Genomic DNA, 27718 nt, shown 5'->3' on the forward strand with positions numbered 1-27718 from the left:
ACTTCAACAACATGAAAAATACAAAGAAAATTCTTTTTGTCCATTACATGTTGGCTCCATCTTCATCTCCTTGATTTGTAAAGAGTTCAATCACTTTACAGCACTTTTTTTTTTTTTTTTTTTTTTTTTTTTTTTTATTAAGCTCTATATAATTACAGCCCATCTTTTCAAAGTTTAATAAAACTTTATCCATTCTATCTGACTTCAGGGCATTTTTCCATCAGCTTCACTAAAAGATGAGCAGCACTGTCGTGCACAAATCCTTATAGGCAGCCTAGAACTCAAGTGAGCATCAAGTACCACAGCCTCACTTAAATAATCATCAACCAGAGTGACAAAAATTTCCTAGATGATTACATTTTAAGCATTTTTAAAATATCCCAGTATTTCAAGCCAGTGTTTGGCGGCTGTGTTTTCGTTTTTTGTTTTGTTGTTGTTCATTACTTCTTAACTGGGCTATTTTGAAACAATCACGTAGCTTTGAAAGTTAAAAATATTCTCAGTTTTCTACAGAAGTTATCTTCCATTTTTCATTATTACTTGCTCATATTTGGATGCTCAGGCTAACAGCTTAAAGTTGTGCTACCATATAGACCCTTACCATACAAAAGGGAACATTAAAAGGCTTCGCTTTGACGCTAGATACCTAAAAGGTTTAACTTAGTCATTAGAAGGGTATTTATATTTTAAAGCATCCAGTTCGAACTTCATGTCAGTTACTATGGAATCTACAAACAAGTCCAGACATTAACAATTTCTTTTCCTGCTCAAAAAAGGAGTAAAAGGAACAGTTCTGTTCTAGTCCTAATACCTTCTCATTCTAAAAGATAATTTTGTATTCAACCAACGGCAAGCTGATTAGCATATAGCATTTCTTACAAAACAGAAAGAATAATCACAAAATAGTAATGCAACACATTACAGAAAATAAATCATATAGCACCACAGATTTTTTCCACAATGAGTCCAAATTTAAAAATGAGTAAAAGAGCACTAAAAATATTACCTTATTCCCAAGAAGCTACTTTCAAGAAGCATTTTGAAAAACAAAACAAAACACCTTTCCTTCAAACAGGATATGGAAATCACTGCAGGGCAGACGTGAGACAGAACCAAATCAGGCCATACAGGTATGCTAGCCTTTTAAGAAAAAGAGAAATGAGTTTTTCCAATAATGTAATTCTAACTTGACTCCCCCATTGTAGCCTGTAGAAGATGCATTTTATACCTTCTCAACACATTTAACATAAAGGAGCAACAGCTGCTACTCAAAGAAAACCAAACAAATCAAACTATACAATACAATATACTAACAAAAACCTCAAACTTAACAGATTGAGAGGCATTTTTATCAAAAATGTCTAATCTCAGTCTACAGGCTGAAGGCATACACAAGTATTATCTATCAGTAACAGAGATTTAAAGGCACATGTAATGCTATATTGGCATGATAGTAACAGTGTGGCAAAGTCTTTGGCTACAGCAAATGAATGAGTCCAATGAAGCAGCCACAAGTACAGAAATGAAGAAAAAGATACACTTACCCCTGGAAGACCTCAGGTAGGCAGGGATCTGCAGCAAGAGATGCCCTTACCTCCATTGCCCACCCTTAAATGAGTTCTAGGAAGGGCTGGATCATGACTCCACCCCTTCCAGTCACTCAGGGCATTGCATGCACCTGAGCTCCCCTGGGTTGGCCCTGCCTTCCCAGCAGGTGCTCAATCACTGCTTCAGGCTGTGACAGCATTTCCACTACATAAAGGTAAGAAAATTAACTAGACTTTTGAAGTCACCTGCTTATCATTCTGAAAGGGATAGCAAGTATCAAAAGGTGAGAATTTACAACTCTCTACAGCAATCAAACTGAGCTACAACAAGAGCAGTGCACTATTCCCCATCAGACCGCTGCGGAGGAAGACTGGCATCAGGCAAAAAAGGACCACAAATCTTCCCATTTTACTCCACAGAGGCACATACATGAACAATCCCAAGCTGTACAGAGAGTTCCTCAGGGTCTTTAGGGGACATTCCATCTTCAAAGCCAACATTACTTCCTACACACAGTTATACTTTCTATTTTCATATCCTTCCACTCCCACAAAGTGTGGGGTGGGGAAGAAGGTGGAGAAGATGAAGCTGAGATGTAAGTAGAACTGTATGTGAGAAAGAAGTACCTTAAACATAATTTTTGGTCTTTTGAAATTTGATTTCTCCATGGAGCAGTATGAGGCCATCCAAAGCATGCAAAAAAAAACAACAACAACAAAAAAAAAAAACCACCACCAACATGTAACACTTCACTTATGGTTACAAAACCATAAAATGCCTCTGCAGTTTCAGAGGAACTAAAGGTACAACTTTCAAAATATAGGAGAGGTTACACTTTGGTTATCCTCAAATTTTACTCTGAAAAATGAAGAATAATTGTAAGTATAATTATCCACTTGCAGATAAAAAGACCAAGCCTTGAAACACAGAAGTGCATGACCTAATATCAAACGCTATTAGTGCTTTTCTGAGTAAAAGGATTTTGGTTTATATCATTTAATTCATTCAAAGCAAATTTAAAAGCTTAAACGAATGTACCTGCCCAGTGTAGTGCTGCTCTAAAACAGACTAGAACAGAACCGTTCACTACAGGGAATATACCTGCACAGATCCATGAGAAACAGATAAACTAAGGAAGCTGTTCGTGACCAAGGAAAGGAAAGTCCCTTGTCAAGGAAAACAAGTATTAAATACATCTTGGCTCTGAAAGATATTTGATTCTGACAGATAACGTTTTCATGGTAAATTAAGCATAAAGATAAACAACATCTGGTCAGAATGCATTATGAACGTGCTGTATCATTCAGCAGATAATATAAACTAAGTAAAAGAAATTAACCCAAAAGATTAGGTTTATTGTATTGCAAATCTTCTTCACTAACACAGCAAAGGGATAAACAAATACTGCCATTTACTTTTTAACAATGTTTTTTGAGCAAAAAAACTAGGGGAAAACTTGCCAGTATGCACTATCAAGCACTCACTGCCTTCCATAGAGGAAAGGATGGAGTTTTCTGCTGCACAGACATTTTAGTTTACGTCAGTTTTTACTTTAAAAACCATCTTCACACCTTCATCAGGAAGTGCTCTGCAGGCTTATAGTTGCCTTAACAGCTGAAGTCACAACCCAGTAGCACGCAGCAACACGCAGCTGAAGGACGTGGTCATTGTTAAGATGCAAGTAACCTGCTCATCTTAGAAGCAGAGGAAGAGAAATAAAGGGGGGTTATGAGATGGAGGACATTCCACATCCTTGGATACAACCTCATACTAAGAATTCACCTCACAAGAGCAAAAATCCTGTCATAAGATGCTCATCGATACCCTGGTGAAAGCACTCAGCTTGCTAACATCAGTGTTTATACACTGAGTCTCATCACAGAGAGCAGCAGCAAGTGGCACTGCTTTACCATAACGCACGCTATAGAAATCCAATATTGAACCATCTAGAGCACATCAGAAAGCATGACTCATGGATGTCCTCCAGTCGTGCTGGCTTTCAAAGTGGGAGGCCTGGGAGGAGCTGCCAGCAACCATACGAGCAGATAGGAAGCAATGATTAGTACACACATATGCACATGCTCAATCTCAGTTTAAATAATTTTCCAGCATCTGTCTTTGGGAAAACAGTGCAATTACACAAATGCTTACAAAAATCAAGTTTTAACTAGCTCAGAAAATCTCTAGTTGGTTGAATCAGTGCAAGTGTCACATTATATCAGAAGTGATGGGGCTCTGGCTCACATTTACAGAGAAGAGAGCGGCACTGCCTCAACCCTGCCGGCACCCAGCCATCTGCTCCAACCTCCTCCCGGAGCTACTGACCCCGCAACCGAGCTGACAGGAGAAAACCTGACTGCGCCTGAACAGCATCTTCACTTACATCCACCTGCAACTGGAAACTTCAAATGAAGCAGCCCGGGTACAGGCATGTTCCCTCCCATGCCTGCTCCATGAAGGAGCTGTGCTGGCAGCCAAGGGTGGCTCCCGGCAGCAAAGCCCATCTACTGCAGCTCCAAATTCTTGAAGTTTCTGCATCTATATGATATTTGCCATTCAATAAGATGTCTGTTTTATACATCCTATTGTCTTAAGTAAACCATTCAGCCTCCATTTTGCTTTATTCTAACAAAAATAAAAAAATCAGTAACCTGAATGACCCCAAGCATGATGGTTTCTTCCCTCTTGCTGCAAGTATGCATACTTACCTGAATAAAAGCAGTAAATATGAAGTGCCTTAATTTCACCTGCTTTTATTGCACCAATAAAGGACTTTACGTGAGTGTAAATACAGTGGTCGGATGGGCCTGGCACAGCAGTACTATCTGCCCTTTGGTTACTGATGCTGCCTTTGCTCTAGGGAAATGAATTTGTTTTCCAAGCTGGTCATGCAGATACTTCCACATGAGCACCAATTAGTTTCCTATAAAAACGTGCCTCTGTATAGTGGCACAAGGCAATGGGAAGTACAACAAAAAGCCAAAATGAAAAAAAAAAAAACGACACCATGCTGATAGAGTCAGGAATTGTAATTCCAAGATAAAATAACATACTCAAAATTTAAAGACAAGTAAATTGTGATGCCTAGTCTTTTAATCTTATGGATTCTGGAACACGTAAATTGTAGGAGTACCTCAAGCACAGCATCTCTGTTGAGTCCCAAAAGTACTTGCAGTATACCATGTTACATTTAATAGACAGATTACACAAATGAAACTGCTTATTTGCATTCTCTTACTTCGGAAGGGGCCAGGGGCAGCAATTATATTTTTGCAGATGGAAAGCTTTTTTTTGTTTGTTTTGTTGTTTTTTTGTTGGTTTTTTTTTGTTTGATTTTGTTTTTTTTTAAAGCATATTCTGGCTTACCTCTTTGAAAATGAGAAAGAGTGAAATGATAAAAGGAAGAAGTTGTGACATACTTGGAATATTTGAGAGAAATACCAACTGAGAAAAAGGAATAAAAACAAAGCAGGAGCTTGGAAAAAAAGCAAGCAGGAAAAAGCACAGAAGCACAAACGTGAAGAAACGTGAAAATTTAAAAGGCATGGTTACATGTCAAAAGCTATACAGGTCAAAATGTATTATGTATGTTTGCTTTTGGAGAGCTCCAATTTGTTGATTCAGAGAAATGCATTTCTATCCTGGCGATGAGTCAAAAGCATGAGACAGCTCAGGATGAATGGGTGTCAGAGTAAAACAAGAGGTATGAGAAAACGATGTTAGAGGAACAAATGAAACCAAAAGGATAAGGGATCAAGTGTTTGTGTCAGCACAACACTTTTTCAGAACTAAGCTGTCATATTTATCTCCTTCCTCCTCTCCCTGTTCTATCTGCAAATGGGGAATGACTTTGGAAGTTAGTATGCATTTTCCAGTTTCTACTATCTAAGTGAGCAAAATCATTTCTCCCAATAGTAGCAAGAAGATCAATCTCAAGAACATACACCGTATCTTTCTCTTCAATGACAGCTTCACCTAACAGTTCAGATAAACAAGGCATACATCTGTTTAGAAATCACTTGGGTCCATATGTACACAAAGGAGTGAAACATTTCCATCCCATTCTGTTGCAGCTTCCTAATACAATCAATCAGTCAATTAACAGAAGTGACATTTAACTCAAGATGTTCTCAACCTATCATTAAACAGCAACTTCAGACCTCTAACAAATGATACAGTTATAAACTGCTTCAGAATAACACTAACAATAACTGCCTAAACAAGAAGCTCCCTTTTTCTTCTATGAGGTTATCAACCTGTCTTAGTTCAAAAACCACAAGCATGCTGAACACTTCTCAGTCTTAAGGCTGGAGTGGTGGTAGGTGTGGTTGCTTTTGATTTAGACTTCAGAAGACAGGTATAATTTCAGTCTAAGTACCACTTAATTTTTGTCATAATAAAGTAGGCTTGATCTTTAAGTATCATTGCCATACTCTCTTCATTTTACTCTTTTCCTTAAAATGAGAATGCAAGTAATGCAAGAGTGACCAAAGAGTAGTATACATGCACAGAATTTTACGTAATTATAAGAAGCCGAAGATTTGTCCTTGCTTCAAGACTTCTAGCAATTTTATACCAAAATGCCATAATCTAAACACAGTGGTGGTGTTTGACTCTGGCAGAGTGCATAACCAGCAGCAGTAATTAAATCAGCTACCAGCTGTTCCTGCATTAACAGTTCTGAGTCATGCAACTGCAGAGAACCTTTATCTCTAAAAGCTTCAACTCTTAAAATACATTTAAAAAAAAACCTGTAAGCTGTTGCTTAACAAATAAGTTTTACAACAATGACTATAAAGCATTACAGTTCCGATCCTACATTTACATTCTGGTATTTGCCAAAGTCCAGAACTTCCCCTCAGAGGGTTCACTGATGATGATGAGACTGCATACAGAGGCAGGTGTCAGCCCCTGTTTCCAAAAGGAGGCCCAACCACACCAAACAGGAGAGAGCAGTACCCACTCCTGATGCAGTACCATCAGCAGGTACATTTGATACCTCCTTAAAAACAAAAAAGTAAGCACACTTGCAATAAGCAGACACAACATCAACCATGTTATTCCAACTACTCAGAGGATACTCAAGAAGTTCCACAGTATCTACAGAAGATTTACAATGAACAAATCCCTCTAAAGTCATCCGGAGCCCACAGAAGACAATTCATCTGTGAAGCTCATGTATATATATTTAGCCCCAGGTCACATGCTGAGCATTTTTATCTTCTCAAACGTTACTAGTTCATTTAGAGGATGTCTGTTTAACCAGCACAATTTAGAGTTCACTAGCATCACTATCTTCTTTAAAAGACACCACATAGTAATCTAGGCTGTTCAAGCCTACCTTTATTTTCTCAGCCACAAACCACAAAACAAGCTACAGTTGTTTTAAGTTGCAGTAGGACTAGCGCTTCAAAAGGAATTCAGTAATTCTTGTAGTAAAGTATTTTAGCAGGTGGAGCACCTTTGCATTCTGAGCTTTAGAATAAAAAAAAGATGAATGGCATTTCTTATATCAAGTACCTAATTCTTTATCATCGTGCATCCTTAATTATGCCATCCCAACATAAGTACAAAAAAAAAATAATCAGCATTTTGGATTTGCTATAGCTGCATGTCCACTTGACAGTGACAGGAAGGATTCCTAAAGATTCACAGAAAAAGGCCTTAAGAGGACACTAGAAGTATGCTTACAAAATAAATCTAAAAATCTAAAGCAAATGTAAGTTTCAGTAAGATCAAACTCATAGCCCGCTGTTACCATCATACACTGAAAGTAACATTGTTACTGGCAGACAGCTATGTAGGTATAGAATTGTACAGCTCTGCCTCTTTCCTACTAATCTGGAAATCTTGTCCCCACGTTGTTAAATGATTTCAAGAGGGAAAAATAAAAACTGGCTCATTTATGAACTAACGAAAAGATACTGCTTCTCTTGTGCTTGGCTCTGTGACAACAGGCCGGTATTTTTACATCTGTCAGCTTTGATTCTCAGAAGAACAAGTGAGGGACAAGCAGCTATCTCTTGTCTCAATGTCCCAAACCTGTTGTACACTCCTCCTGCAACAGGAGCTGGAAATCTGCAGCACAAAAGCCCTACCACGCTCAGCCTCAAACCTCAGTTTTGCACAGAGCTGAACAGCAGCGCATAACACTCAACATCGTACCGGATGATATTTTCAGTTACATAAATCAACGTTAGCCAATGTCAGCCGGCACCCTCTATGACATCTGGATAAACACCTCTTACTGCTTTCAGACAGCAGATAAATAATAACAGGCAAAGTGTGAAGATATGAAGACTTTAATGTCACTTACTCAAATGCAAAGAACAGCCCGCTGGTGACCAGGATGAGCACGAGAGTCAGGTAGAAGACTCCAGTCTGCCGAGCCATCATGATCCTCCCATTGCAGAAGAATTTGTTCCTTCCAGGAAAAACCTCCCATTTTCTCTTGGGAGCTGTCTTCTTTTTCTTATGGGGAGACTCCATGGGAGACGAAGAGCTGTGTGTGCTGATCTGGCTGTATTCGCAGTCTTTCATGGGCCCACTGCCACCTCCAGGTGTCATCAAGAGAGAGTACTGTGTGGGGAGAACCCCACCAAGAAGTACACGCGATATAAATCTGTGCAAAGCTCCTGCTGACCGAGGCAGCACTCTCCTCCAGTCCCACTTAAAAAAATGAGTTCTGCTACCACAGCAGCAATAGGGCCACTATGCACACACGGGTTAATTCTTCAGTTACCAAAGATGTCATATCACAAACGCTTCCAAGGGGTCCTTCCTTCCTCCACCAGTTACAAAACCATCATGTAGGGGAATCCTTTGTAAAGCAAATTTTGACAAAACGAGACCAAAAAGAAAAAAAAAAAAAAAAAAAAAAAAATTATAAAGCAGCTCAGCTGTCCAAAAATAAAATTAAAAAAAAAAAAAAAAATCAGTCTTTTTCTTCTCCGAGTTTATTTTCGAAGGGGAGGGTGCTTCTTCCTTCCCACGCACACCCCGAGAGCTCTCTCCGCGGGTCAGGAGGTTGGCCAAGGCAAGGTTTAGCAATCGAGTCTATCATTCATAGCGATTTGGTATAATCCTCCTTCGCGCAGCAGATTTCACTGCTAAAAATGACCATTGCTAAAACGCTCCCCCAAGAGACACGCGTAACAAATCATTAAAGAAAGAAAAAGCAAGCAGCGCGCGCGGCGCGGCTCCAGCTGCAGCTCCCTCCCGGCTCACCCCTCCGGCCGGGGAGGAGCGGCGGCCGCTGGCTCAGGGCCGGGGCCGGGCGGACGGCCGGCGGGCAGCCGGGCGGCAGCGCCTCATCCCCCCCTCTCCGCCGCGGCGCCGAGCGGAACCGCGTCCCCGCCCCGCGCCCCGGGCGGCGCCGGCCGCCGCAGCCCCCGCCTCCCCCGGCACAACAGGTCCCCGCCGCCGCCTCGGTCCCGCGCACGCGGGGAGGCGGCGGGGCTGAACGGCAGAGGGGCGAAGGGCGAGAGCTGTGCCGGGACCCGGCCGGCCCCTTACCATCCTCCCGGCCCCCGGCCCTCGCGCTGCCCAGAGCCCCTCCGCACGCCGGGACCTCGCTTCACCCCCGCCTCCGTTAAAAGATATCGGTGGAGCCTTTACCCAGGCTTATCCCCCGCAGCCAGACCCGGAGGCAGCAGCGGCCGCCTCCTCATCTCCAGCGGGAAGCGGCGAGCAGGGACCGCACGGAGCGCACCCCGCCGCCCTCAGGCAGCCCCTCCCCGGCCGAGGGGCAGGCGGCTCCCGCTCCGAGAGCTCGCAGGGACGCCGAGCGCCCGCGCTGCGGGCCCGTTGCCAGAGGCCCGTTCAGCCCTCGCCTCCCCCTGCCCACGCGAGCGCCACGGGCTCGCGCCGCCGAGCCCCAAGAGATGCTTCCCGTCCGCCCCGGGCTCGTCCTACCGGCCCGAGCTCCCGGGCCGAAGGCAAACGACTTCTGCGGGGGAGCGATAGGCAGCGAGAAGCCCTGCCCACGCGGCCCGACCCAACGGGACCTCCCTCCTTCGCCGGGCGGGCTCAGGGCGCGCCCCTCCTGCCGCTGGGAGTTGTAGTTTTGCCGCCCCCCTCCGCCGAGCTGCTCCGTGCAAGTTAAGGGCGGGGAAGGGACTACAAATCCCAGCATGCCGTGCGAGCACTCCCCGAGGCAGGGGGCAGGGCGGCCCACCGGACCGCGGGAGTGTTGGCAGAGCCGCGGAGCGGTCGGCGATCTGTGGTGAGAGCGCGGGGGCTGTCCTCGGATCCTCCCGATGTGCGCGGCGCAAGCAAATTTAACAGCCGTATCGTTTACAGAGTTCTGCAACTCGCAAAAGGGGAATGGATCAGCTTGGGAGATGTGGTGGGAATCAGCCCTGCCGCTCCCGTGCTGGTCGGATTTCTAGATGAATGACAACACGTTGCAGTCAGCTTGCGTCTTTTGTGGTTGGATGCTGTCCTGGCGGAAGGCACCAGAGAAATAGGTACGTGAGGATGCAGCTGAATTCTAATATGTAGGTGGTATGTTTTCTGTCTTCTTAACTTCATTTATAGTTTTACAGTGACATATTCGTCCCTTCTGTGTACTACAACAAACTAATTATTTCTCCATAAATGCTGACTGATACCAAAGGAACTCTGGAATAGACTGACCACTAATGGATATTTCCTCTTCCTTGGAGGAGATAATTACTTTGAAATCTCAATAGTGGCCTGGTATCCTCATGCTGAGTGGTTATTTGTTGATATAAAAGAATTATTTTAGAAATCAGTAAATCATGAAGGTTGGAAAGACCTCTAGGATCATCAAGTCCAACCCATTCCCACTGTGCCCACTAACCGTGTCCACCCCTCACTGCCACATCCACACAGCTCTTGAACATCTCCATGGATGGTAAGTCCACCGTGTCCCTGGGCAGCCCGTGTCAATGCCTCATCACTTCTTCTGAGAATAAATATTTCCTAATATCCAACCTGAACCTCCCTAGCATGAATAAAAGCCATTACTTCTTGTCCTATTGCTGTTACCTGGGAAATGCTAATGCCACACAGGGAAAGCATGGAGGGGTCTCACTCTCTGCCAGGAGTCAGCAGGCAGCAAAATGTAAAACCAGTTGCTGATACCATCTCCTGTGCAAACGCAATGACATCTTTTTATTTTTCCCTCACATGTAATGGGGCTGCTGCATTATTCTTCCCATATCGCCCTTCTCCTCCCCCCCCCCCCCCCCAGCACTTGTTGTCACAGCAGTTTTATTCTTTGAAACGTTCTTTCATTCTATCTTCATGAATACAGACAGCATCAATACATGGCAGCAGAAGGCTGCTGACAAATGTTGTGTTTCACCAACATGCGTTTTTAATCTTTATCAGGTTTTTACTAGCACACTGCCTGCACTCTGACAATATTAATGATTGTAAGATGTGTAAAGGTTCTCTCCTGAGATTAGGAAATACTTTAGACATTCAGAAAACAGAACAGTTTATGGGAAAATGTCATTATCAGCTTATCTTCACTGGTAGAACACAGGCTAATTTCAGAAAAACTCTTCAGAAACAAAGCATTTGTTAAACAATGCCAGCACCTCATTGAAGCTGCTGTTTTACTCCATGGTATCCTGGTTCTTTTTTTCCAAGACATTGTGGTGTAAAGTGATCGTCAGTCATGTTAGCAGAAAGAAATAAAATAAAAAAATCATAGTGCCCGAACAAATAATACTAAAAAACTCAGAGTGAAAGTCAAACTTTTACTTTCAATAGCCAACATACTTTGACTCTATCGGGATCACCCAGCACTGCACATGGTACTTTTCACACAGCTCTAGTGCCTAATCACTATCAGTCCTGCACTGGAATTCAAGATATTATTGGTGTTGTTTTGCAAATGTTATCAGCACCTTCTTAAAGCTGCCTTTAGAACCTTTTGAAAATGCCATACAAAAATACCTTATGCATTTAATATTTCACACTATTTGACTCTTGTCAATAGCATTGAAAGCACTTGTTAGAATTCACACACAATATTAATGGAAATTGCTTTGGAACACCAAACAGATTACACCATAAACACAATACCTAAGATGAATCAATTGTCTCTTCATAAAACTTTGTATCATCATGTGTCCTGGTGTGTACTTCTCTGATTTCTTACCTGTGACTCAGATTGATCTCATGCAATGGGAGAATATGTTGCAGCAACATTTACATCATATTTACATATGTTTTTTTCGAATATTATCTTTTTTGTTAGGAAAGTACTAACAAATGAGCTGTTACCCCTGAGAATTACTATCTCTGACTCTGTCTGGAGGCATCAAAAGGGCAAGTATTAAAACAACAGGGAAGCTCAATTGCTGAGACAACACGTCACCTCACATATGTAGAACATCTGTTACCATACTTGATTACAGGATCAGCTTCACTATGATATAAGCATTATCAATTTACTTAAGTGATTAAATAAACATAAACTAGAAAATTGTATCATTTTGAACATATCTGTACTGCATGCACTCTACTTTGCCAAATCAATTGCTTCTAATGAAAAAAAGGAAGAAGTAACAGGTATTGAACTGAAAGATCTAATATTCTCAGAGGTGGAAAGAAATCCACCTTTCCACTCAGAGGTGGAATAAAATGGAGTGCCACAGTCATGTTTTCTGGGCACATTTTCCAAATCTTTCTCAAGTGATTTTGGAAAAATTAACAATCAAGAAAAGCAGTGATATTACCTTTGACTTGTGAGACACTGAAGGAAGCCTTGCAAGTTCAGGAGTACAGAAGTACACCATACATGGCAGTTGCATGGCAGTAGCATTCACATAATAAGAGTTTTCTACAGTATAACATTCTTCCTTATCAAATACTTTTCCACTTTGGTGCTTTTCAAAAATAATTTCTACCACTGCTTAGCCAATGAGCCATTCTTTAACAGTCTTATTAGTACCAACTTGGAAGTGCTTCATTTCCTTAAAAAAAGGCTTTGGATAAAACTGAAAATATTGCTAAATTTCACAAAAGTTGTCAAATAGCTTTGAAAGGTTTTGCTTTTGCTCATTACTCCTCCAACAAGTTAAACATTTCAGTTTTCTAATTTTATTGTCATTTCATTTATTTTAAACAGCTTAGTTTTGCTTAGTGTTGTTTAAATCATTACATGTCTCTAGAAATGTACATATTTTGCAAAATATAAAATAACTTTTCTGTGGGTTTTGCCAAGAGAACTGAAATTACATATTACTTAAGCACTAGCATCAATGACCTCCTTTGTAATGACAGATTTGTTGTTCAGAGAAAATTGTCCAGCTTCAGACTGTTGACTTTTAAATTGTCAGCGCAGTAAGTCCTAAAAGACTAGATAATATTATCCATATGAACTGTAAAAAAGGGAGAAAATAAAGAAAAAGTGGAAGCGTATCAGAAGCACTCTCTAAACACAACTTTGGCTTCTTAACATATAAATTCACTGCTTTGGGTAAAAGTCAGAATCTATGGATATTTTGATTTATTCCAGACCATAACTGTACTTGAGAATGCAATTGAAATCCAGAAGTTTTCAGAATTGGGTATGTTTCCCATGTTCAGTGACTACTTCCAAAGTTTAGGAGATACGGCCACAAAATTTTACAATTTCAATTAAAAAGAAAATGGAAAAAACCCCATACACAAGTATTGTAGGAGATCGTCACTGTGGTATTTTAACCTACTTAACACTCCTGCTTGCTCTAATTTGAGCAAAGGAAAGAATAAAAAATTGTTAATTCTGGAAAGTTCTTGTAGATCACGAGCAAACCAAAAGAAAGGGCCAAAAAAGTACAGTTAATTGAGGAAAAAAAAAATTTCCAATGTTGTCAGTCTTGGAGCACGTAAAACATTCCCTCATGGGAGCCAAGGAACAACTTTCCTCAGTCTTAAAACCTGCTGTAGTATCATACAGTGTCTGAGCAGTGCAGTGGATTACAGTTTGTTTGCTGTTTTGCCTGCACCTGAAGAGCTTTGCATTCTTCATCACTTGATGCAGAGCAGCATTGTCTGGTTATTGTCTGGTACTGTACAGAAATTTCTATACAGCAAAGGTCTGTAATATGGCTATATATTACCAGTTCTTGGTTAAAGTGGTTCATACAGCTTTATCCTAATCCCAGTTCACCAAACCGTTCCTTTTCACACAGTGAACTTCCTCTTTAAAGCCACTTTTTTTTTTTTTTTTTTTCTTCTTTTTTTTCCCCACAATACATACAGGAAATGAGCTTAGTGTTTCAGAGAAATAAGCATGTGATCACAGGTCATACCCATCTGTGTGGCACATCTGCTTTCTTTTGGCTGCCAGGGCACTCCTCTGACTACACATTCAACTTGTTGTCAGCCAGAACCCCCAATATCCCTTTCCATGAGGCTGCTTCAGGCTCTCGTCCCCCAGTCAGTATATGTATCCAGGACTGCTCCATCCCAGGTGCAGAATCCGGCACTTGCTCTTTTTAAACTTCATCTGGTTGGTGATTACCCAGTCATCTAGTTTATCAGCATCTCCCTGTAAGGACTTTCTATCCTCAAAGAAGTCAACAGCTCCTCCCATTTTAATATTCAGTGCACACCAGTTCATTTTCTGCAATGTTATTATGCTAGAACAATTCAGCAGAGGACATGACAAAGCATCACAAGGGAGGGGCAGGAGGAACGCGTTGGCCAGCAAAAAGAAAGTGAAAGAGGAGAGAGAAAAACAAAGGGACAGGCTGCATGCCTCCAGCCAGCAGTTAGATTTAGATAAGCTGCCACTGAACTTCAGGCTCAACCACATCTGCTCACAGAGGCATCAGCTAAGTGCAAGAGCTGGCAGAAAGTGAGAGGAGACAAACAAGCAGCTTGAAGGCAGAAAAGGAATTGGGAGCAAAACGTTCTCCTGTTGGGTAGTGATGAACTGTTAAATAAGCTCAAGCTTTCTTATTAAGACTTCCTGGGGAGAGCAATATATAGTGACCGAGTTCTTCCCACAGTGTTGGCATTAAGCTTTTTTTTTTTTTTTTTCCCCTCTTTCATTGATTTTTCAAGAAACATTTAAGAATTTAATTCTACTTGAAATTGCTGCCATCTTTCCTATTTAGCCAAGCAATTTCCAAAGCCTTTCTTTAGAAATGGAAGGGAAGTCTCACTGACACTTTAAACCATTGTGCAAGTCCTTATAGGAAACAAAACAAACAAAAGAAACCCCAACAATGTATTACACGCCTGCAAATGCTCATGTAATTAAAAGGATGCTGTTAGTGGCAATTATTTTAATTAACTTATTAAAATACTAAAAATGCCTTGAGTTAGAGTTCTTTAAATAATATCTCCCGCTTAAAATAATATGGCTTTTATAGATCTTTTTTTTGCTGTCTTACTGTGAGCTGTAGAAGGGATCAGACTCTTAGTAGGTGAAAGAATAACTGCAAACAATGAATCATAGAATAGCCTGGGCTGGAAGAGGCCTTAAAGATCATCAGCTTCCAATTCTCCTGCACATCTAATCTAAATCTCCCCCTTTTCAGCTTAAAATTGCCTCTCCTTGTCCTATCACTATCACAACATGTAAAAAGTCTGTCTCCTTTCTGATTATAAGCTCACTTTAAGTGTTGTCAGGCCACAATGAGGTCTCCCTAGAGCCTTCTCTTTTCCAGGCTGAACAAGCCCAGCTCCTTTAGCCTGAAATATGCTCAAGTTTATCTCATATACAACCTTTTCCCCTCACCTCTGCATATTTCCTGACTGTGGCTTTCTTTCTCTTCTCTGCTGTCATAGCAAACAGCCTCTTGCAGCACTATGGAAAAGCAGGAGCTCATTTTCTGCAGTAGAGCACAAGAAAAGGCTGTCACCCAGCTCACGCAGGAGCATGACACTCATTTTGTGAGAAGACTTCATTATAATTACAGTCGTGGGCTGTTACACTGTTTTGGACTACATACTTCAAGCAGCCATTGCTGGCAGAGGAACACATCCACGATGTGTTTATGTGGAGAAACATAAAGTACATAATAGTTTTCCTGTAGGAATTAGGCCATTAGAGACTTCTGAAAATCCCGGTGGGAGGCTATCTGCATCATTGCACACTTAACTAGGCCATCTGAAAACAGAGCTAACTGCTTTTGAAAATCTCTTTAATGCTTCATTGTCACTATTCGACATCATTAACTGGGAAGATTTAACATTATATCATTGCCTCTCTCCTGCTCTCTTTTTTTCTTTCCCATACTCCTTTTCCTGCCTACAGCTTGTTTTTGTGTCTCTCCCACGTCCTCCTCTCCTGCTGCATATACTTTCCTCCAGAAAATAGCAAAGTCTCTGTTTTCATACTCACTTCTTTTCGGGCCATAAAACAATGAGCAAAACCAGTAAGGAAGAGCAGGTCATGTTACACCTTTGAGCTATTGTTTCCAGGACAATAAGTCCTGACAGACTCAGGTTTGCAGCTCATCAAGGACAGAATTAATGTCCAATTTGGAAGGCCTAGGTTCCTTCCCTCTTGCCTGCAAAAAAGATAGGAAACTTATTTCATTTACTTGACAATGTATACTCTAGAATCTGAATATTCAATGAGTCCTGTAAACAAAGGACTAGATATGACTCACAAATCATATGGCTGACAACACTGCGGTAGAGAACAGAAGTGTGTCACTGATGATATACAAGTGTGGTCAGAGACATAAAACAGACATATTTTTCCATGTTCATTTGCTTACTGTAGTAATTGTACCCATATTTCTGTGAATACTTAGGTGGATGAGCTTTGCTCTTCTCAAAAGCTTGGCACACATTTATGGCATCAGAGTACAAACAATTACTTGTTCTGGTTGTGGGTGCAACATCTTCAGATGGAAATGTGCTTTTAAATTCATAAAGTTTTTTTTCATACCACAATTAATGTGGTGGCTAACTTTTAAATGTTCTCAGAAGTTTGCATTCTTCAAATATACCCAAGTGGGCTTCATAAGACATATTTCTATTTTTTCCAGTAAGAATAAAAATAAATAAATAAAGGATAAAAATAATAATAATAATAAGGAATGGTAGGAAGGGTAAATCTGTGATTATTTGCATGGTTAATACAAGGTTTTGACCAAGATTCTCAGAGTGACTTGCAAAGGCTTTAGAACATATGCTTTCAACACCAAAATAGAAGAATGAGTTCATAAATCTGAATTTTTGTAGAATTACCATATACTAATCTAATAGCATTCATATAAATGACTTCTGATGAGCAAATCGCAGCCTGTAGCATAATCACATATTAAACCAATAAAGCTGTAACCAGAAAATCCAAGAAATTCATTCAGAATTCTGCAGGAAATTATTCATGCCATAAATAATATGCAAAGATTAGTCATTGGAGCTTTATGAATTTGTCTGTTTTATTTGCAGGACTGTAGGTATCGAATACTAACAGGAATATAACAGGAAAAAATATACATCTTAGCTTCAGCAAAAAAAAAAGCAAAAAAAAAAGCTTGGGGTAAAATTTTAAACTCAGGCTTAATAGAAAGGCAATTGAAGTGCTTACCAGTAGCCAATCTCTAACTAGATGATATGTAAGGTCCCTTTCAGCCCAAACTATTCTGTGATTCTGTGACCCATAGCAGAATACATGCAGACCTGCTTTCTATCCTGCTCCATGCGCATGAAGTGGGACACTCTGTGTGCCCCTTCAGCCACAGAACCAGCAATACTAGACAGGAAAACAACAGAAGAGGAATGCTTGTGTGAATATCTGAGCTTGAAGAACTTCAGTTACTAGTAAATAGGATCTGCTTTTAACTTTAATATAACTTTGTGATAATTTGATAGGTATTTACATGAAGAAATTTATAAACTGGTATGCATAGAAGAAGGAAATATCCAAATAAATATAGTGAGAAGCCTGAGACCTTCAAGCAAACAGCATCAACCCTAGGTCCCTGCAAGATGATGGATACTCAATAAAATCGATGGCTGAAGCTTCAAATGGATGCTCAGAGCTGAGGATGGTGACATATGGAGGGGAAAAATTAAGTACCTGCTGTTCATGACATAAACTGCAGGTGGATTTTTAGGATTACCTTACTCAAAATAGCATCCTGTCAAGGGAAATCATCTGTAAAAACCTGCATTTCTCCACTTTCAAGGTAAGCGCAACCAATTTCTCCACAGAGGAATGCTAACAAGAGGGAAATTGCCAGCAGCACGAAGATTTATGAGATGGGATTTATGAGAACCTACTTTGGCCTCTTTTTATTTTTTTGGTGATTCTCATGCAGGCCAACTGGTGCAGGCTATTTCAGCACACAGATCAAAGCTAGGGCTTCCCTGAGCAGACCAGCTTCATCTTTATCCTTTTTCACATGGAGGAAAGCATATTTCAGTGCAAAAGTCATCTCCTACATTTTTTGTCTGCATACCACAGCCTTATTAGGCACCGTGCAAAACGCTCATCGATTGTCTGCCTCTAACCACAATACCTAACCACAACACGATGCTCAGAATAAGACTAACACACACTGGTAACCTTTGCACAGCACACTCTGTGAACAGTTCCTACCTGCTGTTGTTTTGCTTGCTGTAAGAGCCACTGCATCTGCTGCTCGTGCAACAGCTCAGGAAATTGTAACAGCCCCACCAGGGCTCTTCCAGCCTGCAAGGGCCAGGTTAAGCCATCTCTAGATGTCATCCCTCAACATGTTGCCGAAACTTCTAGATTTGCATGAAGTTGAATTTATCTGTACATTTATTTATTATTTCAAAGGCAACAACCAATACTTTATGACTTAAGAGGTTTTGCATAGTGGAGACCAACTTTCCCCGTGGCACCGCACTCTTCTCTGCATCTAAGATGAGCAGCAGATAATCAGGAATTCTTGGCTACAGGAAACCACAAGCAAGATGCCTGTCTGTATGAGTTAGCACCTGCCGTTCAGTGCTGGCAATCTGGGCTCCCATGCATATTCAGGAGGCAGCTGGTGCAGTTCAGCTTTGACAAATCTGAGGTGGGGCTGTTTGCAGTCAAGATCTTCAAAGCCATTCTCCAAAGCCTGTATACCCCTATAATCTTCTCCAGCAACAGTGAAAATACTGTCAGCTCTTTTCCCTGTGTGGATTTCCCCATTGCAGGAAGCAAAATATGAGATTCATGTTCCCAAAGGCTGTCTCTATACGGTTCTTATAATTACACTTAGAGAAAAGCTATCACTGTAATTTTCAGCTCTTCACTCATCCAAAGTGGGTAGCTGGCACTCTCTCTCCCTTTGCAGAACCTGGGCTTCTGCAAGGCTAGGGAGCCTATGTTTATTTTAGACTCTGGAGCTTTTTATCTCAAATGAAGTGCCCCTGCCCAGCCAAGCTTCACATGTGCAGTGCTGCAACAGACCATGCCCTCAGCTGGCTGCCCGTGAAGCCTGCTAAGATACAGAGGATGCTAATTCCTACGTTCTGCAAAAATCCTATGACCTGATGCACCTCTCTCTGTATTAAGGAGGTGGTGAGCCCTTTAGTGTGGATTATTCCTATAAGATTATGGTTTTCAGTGTGTCTGTATCCCTCTCAGCACTGCTGCTCCAAGCAATCCAGAGCACTAGGACAGCAGGCAAGTGGGTATCAGTAAGGGCACGTCCTCACAGGCAGCTCTTGGGTTTGTAGGGCCAGAAAGATGCTGCTTTAATTAATATCCATTCACACCAGCGCTCACAGAACAGAATTTTTCTCTGTGCATAGCCAAAAAAAGCACTGATTTCCTCTGATTTCCTTCCTTCACATCTCAGAAGACAAAAGTAAGACTTTTCTGTTCCTCTTTACACAAAACGACCATCTCCATCCTCAGCCCTCCCACTTCATTTTCCCACCTCCTTCCAAAGTCAAGAAGAGCACTAGTTTTGCTCCTTTTTACCAATCTACTGCAATTGTACTCCATCTCCTTAAGAACTGAACTCCACTCCTCTCTCTGAGCAGGTGGCTGGTTCAGGAGTGCTCTTTGCACAGGGCAGTGCCAACGGCTCATACACAAACAAAACCCATGCTCTCTCAAGCAGGTGGACTGTATCTCAGTGCTTGGTTGCCTGTCCATATCCCCTCTAGACGGAGGCAGAACATTACCATCTCACTCAAGGACACCAGACCTGGAACTGAGATCAGGGGAGGAAACACAGAGAATCCTCCAAGGCCTCACCTGGTACCTACCTAGAACATGTTGCTTGCAGCCCTGATAGACACTGTTAAAGCAGAGGCTTCTCTTTCAGGTGGGAAGAGATGGTGTGGGTCCTGAAGTCTAGCACATGCCTGCAAGAGATCACAAACTCTCATGCTGAACATTTACCTGAAATGAGCCAGAGATGATTCCATGTGTTTTTGGAGTCTAATTCATATAGCATGTGGATGAAATTAAATTTTTGGGAAGGGCATCAACATGTGACAGCTGAGAACATAGGAATGCTACATCAAGAATGCCAGCTGGCCAAAAACCAAGTATAAAAAGAGCGGCACTGTGTCACTGATAAAATCTTTGATCATGAAATGCTTTGTTTCTGCTGAGTGGCTGAGAATTGAAATGGGGTTGAACGTGCTCTATCCTATATGAATAGCAGCCAGACAGACATATGGGTAGGGTAGAAGCATGTCCTCTATAGACACTGGGATTTCTCTCATATCTACTGAGAGGGCACAGTTACTACAAACCTTGAAGACAGAAATACAGCTGGCAAGGACATAACTCTCTTGTGCTAGGTCCAGACTTGAACCAAGTTTTTATTGCAATCACACTTTTTTTTTTTTTTCTTTTTTTTTTTAAGGAAGCTTTTAGAGTTCATAAGTTTTCAAGAGGGAAAGGAATTAATCGGAGAGAAAATCCAGATCGTGCAGAATTTAGCTTGGAAAAGAAAAAGAGAAATTTTAATTTCTACAGATCATTAAAAAAAATAATGCTTTTTAAAAAATGCTATTTTCAATATTAATTAGAGAGAGATTATTTTTTTAGCAGGTTAACCTTTTATGTTTTGAATTTTATGTTTTAATTAAAAGGTTACTAAAATATATAATTTGTAATTAAAAATCAAAGCTCTTCCCATCCTTAGGAAATGCATTTGATTGCACTGTAAAATTCTCTGTAAACTAAACTCAAATTCATTTTGTGAGAGAAAAGTATTATACTGCTGTTTTACCATGTGGGAAAACAGAGTGCATTGTATTGATAACGAACTTCTTCAAATTTTAGAAAGCTATGCTAAGTACAGGAGCTCTGAGAAATCCTTTTTTTGTGGCTGCTGCTCTTTGCTGTCTTGGAAGGCCTGCTGCACTTGGTGATGGAGGTGGAGTACCATCTGGAACAAAGGCAAATGAGGTTATAGTGTGCATCACAGGTGGTCATCATCTGCATGGCCAGGTGCTGCTTTAATACCCCCAGTTGAGGGGATATATATTAAGTGCCCCATTTAAGGCATTTGATCATTTTTGTCACATCTCTGTCACACAGAGCAATGAATGCCACAGCCCTGATATTATAAACTCCAAAATGAATCTTCTTTTTTTGCAATATTCCTTTCTGTCAGTTCAAGGGGTCACCTATCTTCACCTGAAGAGGTTTATATATTTGTTTTCTCCTTTTTACTCAGCTGAAATCATTTTAAATGTCAGCTGTGAATCAGAAACCCTTGGCAGGTTGGTAACATCTGTGTCTCTGTTTTGCCAAATAGATCCAGCTGACCTTCCAGGGGTTCAGATACCCTCTGGCAGAGCAAAATGCCCCTGTCTGCCCAGATGACACCAGATATCATAAAATCTGCCTGATATGCATACATCCAGTATGTGTGCATGTGCACGCAGCACATTTCCACCACGTATTTGCAGCCTGTTGGAAGATCGGGGCCATAGCTTAAACCAGATAGTAAAGAGCTGTGAAAAAATTAATTGTACTTTCAGCTCTGTGAACACCGCAAAGCACTTCTAAAATTATATATCCCTGTTTCTTCCTCCACTCCCTCATTTTATCTACTTTGTAGCTCTTATTAGTGTTAACTTTGTGACCAAAGCAGAGCCGCTTAGAAAAGAAAAGCTGCAGCAGGACAAAAATATATTCTGGAGAATAAAAAAGCACTGCCCGATGAACGCAGAAGGAGAAGAGAAGCCAATGGTTAGTTTTAAGCTTAATTTCTGGTCTAAAACCAAAGACCTCTTTATAGTCTAATAGAATTATAGACTTGAGTCTACCATTAATAGCATGCATGGCGCCACTGTAATAAAAAAAAAAAATGGAAATTCATTGTCTAAGAATGATTTATGAAGTTCAGTGATTCATGTCAGAGTTTCCACGACATTGTGGTTCTCAAAAAATCCCAGGTCCAACTAACAGCACTCAGTTAGACATTGATCCTTTAATGAATACGTGCATTCCACTTTGGCAATGTTACAAGTGTGGAAGTGAGAGAGGAAGAGAATATGTGCAGCAAAATACTGAGAAACATCCCTGGTATGCTTTGTACTTAGAATCTTTAAGTTATTCATTTCATCTTTCCACCCCTGGGGACAAATATGTTCCACAGAACATGTAACTTCTTCTGAAGAAAATACACATTTTAAAAATTGAGTTCTTAAAAAAATGGAATAAGAAGATGTGAGCAAGCAAAGATCAGATTTGAGGATTGTTTTTGCAGTAATTTATTTCAGATGTTCATGCACGAATAAAAATACTACGTAGGAAATCGTAAGTTGCCCATTTTCTACCACACATTGTCCATGGTGTCTCTGTAGTTCACACAAAGTGGGTTTACTCTTTTTTTTTTTTTTTTTTTTTTTTTCACCAGGCACATTTAGGTATAATGGTTCAGCTCTTCTTTGGTCATCAATAGGGAGCCTTGTTACTATGGTGACAGACAGATGGATTAATGTGATGTTTAGAGAGAGATGGCAGTGCCAAATTTTGATATATACAGTAAGCACTAATGTAGTGCCTACACACGAAGGCATGCATGCAGAAAATCTCAGGGTTAGTTCTTCCATAGGCACAGAGAGAGTTTTGGCACAAAATTCCCATTATCTCTTGACAGAAAGTGGCCATCTGTCTCCCGCTTACAACCTTCAAAAATTGCCTGTTGCAGTCAAGGGCTGTTGCTTTAGAAACTCTAAGCGAATGTCTAATGGGGCCTGGTATAAAGAACTGCTGCTGTCAACATGTATATAATAAGCCATGAAGCTACTGGTCATCTGAGAGTCATCGACTGTACTTCACTGCCTGAAGTGCAGTTTGCATTACTCACTGCACCTCTCACTGATTAGAAAGGAATGTGAGGTATACAAAATCAACTGGATCTTTACATAGCACAGACAGACTGCATGTAATTATTCCTAACAAATTTCACAGTTCCTTCTCTCTCAAACCTTAATGACTGGCACCTTCATCACCCATCTCACTCACCCCCTTACATAGAGCTCTTAATGAGCTTTCCTGTTTGTAGAGTATTAGCTTAATGGTTTGTGTCTTGCAAAAATCCTCAGAGAAGAAAATAATATAGGAGTAAAACAAGATAGCTGATGAATTACCCAGCAAAAAGAACTAAGATATTATGTCAGGTGCATAGTTTATTTTATTCTCCCATGTACCATGTTTGAACTATTCATTTATTGCAGAACTTCTTCACTGCAAAAAACTGCAGTAAGCAGCTATGTTCATTGAACAGTTGGATATTTTTAAAAGACAGATTGACCTGCAGACTGAAATTCTGGCACAAACTTGTTGCCCTTAGAAATATCCTAAATGTGAAATCAGAAGTACTTTACCCAGATCATACAATTCATTTATGTTACAAGAGTAATTTAATTAGAAATGTTTATCATCCATCTGCACAAACTGATAATTATCATTCATCGTGATGATAATATTCAGCTCTCCTTCCAGGTCTTTTTTAATTGTAACATTAACCATAGCAATTAAGCCCTGTAAATGACCGCAAGAAGGGCCTTTGGATACAATCGTCTCTGGAGCTGATAAAGATAAGTATACACTTCATATTCATGCCAATTAATTCCGTGGCTGGATTTCTCAAGTAGGTGACGTATTATATTTGAACCGATTTTATATTGGCCAACTCCCAACGATAAATAAAATACTAGTCCCATTTCTTTTCCCAGTGTTTTGCAACATATGCCATTGCTAAAGCTCCCCAGACCAGTGTAGTTGGCCTCATGAGGACACCAAGTGGCAAGGGCTGGGCACCGCAGCTCTCCTGGTCCATTCGGGCATCTGACAGAGCAGCTTCTAAAAATGATGCTGAAGATGCTAGTAATATTTCTCTCCGCCTCTGAGAGCCATCATAACTTGGTGAGTTCGATCTGAGTCAGTCAAAAGCAAACCATGTTTGACATCACGCTTACCCAGACCCTCTGATTAATTCACACTGGATTTGTGGGGGAATCTGCCCACCCATACCACGTCAGTCAGGCTGAGGAAAAATTCAGGAGGCCTCAGTCCAACCTCCTCTTCAAAACAGAGTCAGCCATGAGTTCAGACCAGGTCTGAACAGCTTTAAACAGACAGCTGTGCAAAATGCAGAAATGAGATGGCACAGCCTCTGTGTGCAACCTAATCTGAGCCCAGCTGTACTCATGGAGGACAGTTTTGGGGAGATGTTTGAGCTACAGACTATGAAGTATCTCGTGAAGCCCACAGCAGGAGACACATGGGGTAGACAAATTCATGTACTGAGCTGCCACCAAGAGGCCTCCATCTTGCCAACTGTAAATTTGGAAGTTTCCAATTCTGCCCATCTGAGACATGAAGAACAGGTTGGCAATAGGTCATAACCTAACTGGTGGTTCAAGACCACCTCTGCTATCTCAGGTCAGACATCCAGGCAGACCGGCTGACTCTGAAGTCCCAGGCCATAATTTAAAGGCACCCTGGTACAACCATTTCTTTTTTCTTTGCTGTTAAGTTTTTTGAATTTTGTCAGAAATAAATTTTCTCTGGATCATGATAAAGGTGTTTGTAGTACAGCAAAATAACTACTAAAAGGTGATAGAGTACTATTCTACAATGAAATACATACTGAAATCCTTACGGACACAACATCCAGTAAAAAACAAAACAAAACAAATCAACTTCATAAACGTATTTACTAAGACTCTAAAGCAATGGTAATATCACAGGCATTGGGAAGAGATCTAGTCTAGCATTTGCCTCTCTAGTTAAGGAAGGAATGTGGGCACAGACAAAGAGATGCAAATATATTTCACTTACACAGAGAGAATACTTCAACCACTGAGAAGGTAATAAAACATGAAATTTAGTAAGAGTTAAGATTATAAAATAAGTAGATACACATATGTGCAGGAAACCCCTCCAACATTCTGAGAAGCATCCCACAGAAACATGCCATCTCCTGCAGCTTCCCCACAAACATCAGTCAGTTTTCCTCAGGAGCTCCCCAAGCATCCCCATCTCTGCAGAGTCACATGAACATAGTCCAGGGCACCGGGCAGCCTTGATTCACAATAACATCTCTGAAACTCGCCTCTGACTAGCCCTAATGTCATCATGTATGAGTGCTAATTTGGGATTTACAGCTGGAACTCTGGTCACGCTGCCATTGGAACTTCCGCCATCTACTGAACTGTGGCCAGGCTCTGGCCATACAGAGCTCTGGTGTCAGTGTAACATTCACACACAGCTAGTCTTGTCCTAGGTCAAGCATTGCCTACTGAATAAACAAACGGAAAAGTGAAATAAAAAAAAAAGAAGTTACTGTTAAAACAGAAAGGTGGGCCAGTGCTGAAGGAGATGACTGGGCATCCAGAGATCCATCCTCCAAGCCTGTGCCTACGCCAAAAAATACTAAAGCAGAACTGCACAAACTGATTGATTTCTTCATTTCCTCTTCTCTAAATGGAAAAATACCCCTCACATAAATCTTTGAAGATAGCTCAATCAATATTTTTAAAATGTCTTCTCTTTTTCAGATGCAAAGCTCTTACTATAATTGTTCTTGTGTCTGATAGATGATCACTGATCTTGTCAGTATTTCTGTGGCTAAATGCTATAAATCATTATTTAGTGACCAGACTTTTTCTAGAAAAGATCCGAGAATTTACTCCCAGTGTGGGAATTTCATACACCTGATTCTTAAGAGAGGCACAACAGTAAGCAGTTCCTTATCATAAAGACAGACAGTACTGTTAGAAACAAAATCATAGACTCAGAATGCTTCAATTTCTTGTCCAGCAGACCAGAAATTTGTTCTGAAATACTTACACAGCTTACACACAGAGGGTGTAAGGTGCCCCGTACTTTCAAATATCAAAGCCTTCAGAAGTACAGGAGATGATCCAACTCAAAGAGTAAAACCTAGTTCTCCCAAGAGCAGAAGAACAGCTCAAACGCTTTTTCTTCTCTCCTTCCAAAACCAGCATTTGGCTCTCCCGAATTCTTTTACATAAGCAAATTCTGTTAACTGAATATGTCATTTTAACAAGTATTCAAATCAACCTCCTGCATGTTTTGAATTGGATTTTCTATCTCCAGAACTGATGCTGTGCTTTATCTGCCAACTGTCTCTGCAGTGGCACTGAAGACTGCTCTGGATACATTCTATCAGACACCTCAATAACTCAGTAAACATATTTATTATGCCACAGTGCTCTTACAAACTAACCCTTTCTCCACTGAAGACCTGATTTCTATCTTAGTCCTGAAGTGAAACCAGCCTTGACTGTGAATTGCCAGCATTCTCTGCAGTCCTGCAGTTAGTTGTCTGCTCATAAGACGACAGGAGCAGGAGAAACACAGATCAGCATTATATTAAGAAGTCTGCACATGGTGATTGTATTTCTTGAGCTGCTTATGGGAAGGAATGCCACGTATTCATGAGGATTATTAAAACAAACAAACAAACAAGCTTAGGGAATGTGTTTATGCAAACTTGTTTCTTTTGTATTTTTCTTAAATTTATTTTCTTTCTTTTAAACAATAAAAGAGGCCCACTGAAGGAAGTCTACCAGCCACAATTGCTTTGCTGTGAAATTCTGCATCCTGGCCATTGCAAACCTCAACACAAAGTAAACAGTGCCTGAACTCAGCACTCACAATTTAATAATTCTGTCCAAACTTTTATCTGTAGTCAAATTAAATTAGTACAAGCAATGCATGTTTACTTACTTGCATATATATTTTCATGGCCTCATTTTAAGAACCTTTGAATATTTGATACCAGAATCATTAAAATTGGTCTTTCGAACAAAAATGTGTCTAATTTCAGGAAGAGATAACTGAATTGTAGAAAACATAGCTGGTAGCTATATGTAGATTGCTCTGTTTGCTTGTGTACTGTAAGAGTGACAGAGAAGGAAGAAGAGATAATGCAAAGCTCTTGTGTAAATTGTACTTGAAAGAATTACATTAAGTTATATAACAATTTCAATGGACATAATTTTGCTGAACATCTCTCTCTCTCTGTTTTAAAGCATGACAATTTGTTTTATAACACTGAGAATTTTAAGTTCCTCAGAAAGACACAGTGGATTTCATAGGTTTTATGCCCTACTTTAAGTCTTTGTGAATGATTAATAGAGACAGATCTTATCTGACTATCTTAAATGTAGATTCTTGGCACTGTTCAAATCAAGATTAAATAACGTTATTATTCCTTTTTCTCATCTCCTTCCTAGTCCTGGAGATTTGAAAGAAAGTGACTTATTGATTGATGTGAACTCAAAAAACGATCCTAAGAAGAAAAAAATCTAGGATTTTATCATCAAAGATAAAAAGCACGTTATTATCTCTCACAGTTCAATGATTACTCTTGCAGAAACAGTGGTGGTCTTGGCCCAATTTACAGTCAAAATGTATGCATGCCATTGTTTCAGCTTTATGCTTACTAACAACATCTAAATATTAATACATAGTATTTAGAATCACAGAACAGATTAATAGGCTGGAAGTCACCTTAAAGACCACTGAGCTCCAGCTCTCCTGCTGTGGGCAGTATTGCCACCCTCTAGATCAGGCTGCCCAGGGCCCCATATTTATATCCTATTTGCTGCAGCCTTCAGATAAAACAAAAAGTGGTATATCTCCCCTTAGTGTTGTCACCGTGCTGTTTAAAATTCCAAGACCACTTTTTCCAAGAGGTTTTATTATTTGTGCTGGAATCAGAAAGAACTACAGTCCTAATGCTACTCCAAAACACACAGAATCATAGAATGA

The 27718-nt window shown here is 40.6% G+C and overlaps 1 protein-coding gene and 1 long non-coding RNA gene across 12 annotated transcripts in view; one reads left to right on the forward strand and one right to left on the reverse strand.

Annotated features, from left to right (window-relative positions):
• Positions 1-27718, reverse strand: part of ZDHHC14 (zinc finger DHHC-type palmitoyltransferase 14) — a 156909-nt gene that overhangs the window by 127727 nt on the left and 1464 nt on the right. For 5 of the 11 annotated variants that reach the window (XM_052684843.1, XM_052684827.1, XM_052684818.1 and 2 more), the window contains exon 1: positions 7865-8863. The exons of 1 other annotated variant lie outside the window; for it this stretch is intronic. In XM_052684843.1, the coding sequence (XP_052540803.1) occupies positions 7865-8115 (251 nt within the window). In that variant the 5' untranslated portion in view covers positions 8116-8863. Of the gene's footprint in view, positions 1-1006; positions 1141-1544; positions 1700-7864; positions 8864-9165; positions 9517-27718 lie in introns of those variants that run through there. 5 more of the 11 variants (XM_052684812.1, XM_052684804.1, XM_052684786.1 and 2 more) reach the window with 4 other exon arrangements.
• LOC128081540 (uncharacterized) lies at positions 9676-27328 on the forward strand. Its single transcript, XR_008207218.1, has 4 exons — positions 9676-9772; positions 9850-10016; positions 17350-17666; positions 19770-27328. It is a non-coding gene; the product is annotated as an uncharacterized LOC128081540 (long non-coding RNA).

This window comes from Tympanuchus pallidicinctus, unplaced genomic scaffold (genome assembly GCF_026119805.1).
Source record: "Tympanuchus pallidicinctus isolate F22 unplaced genomic scaffold, pur_lepc_1.0 scaffold1, whole genome shotgun sequence".
NCBI lineage: Eukaryota > Metazoa > Chordata > Aves > Galliformes > Phasianidae > Tympanuchus > Tympanuchus pallidicinctus.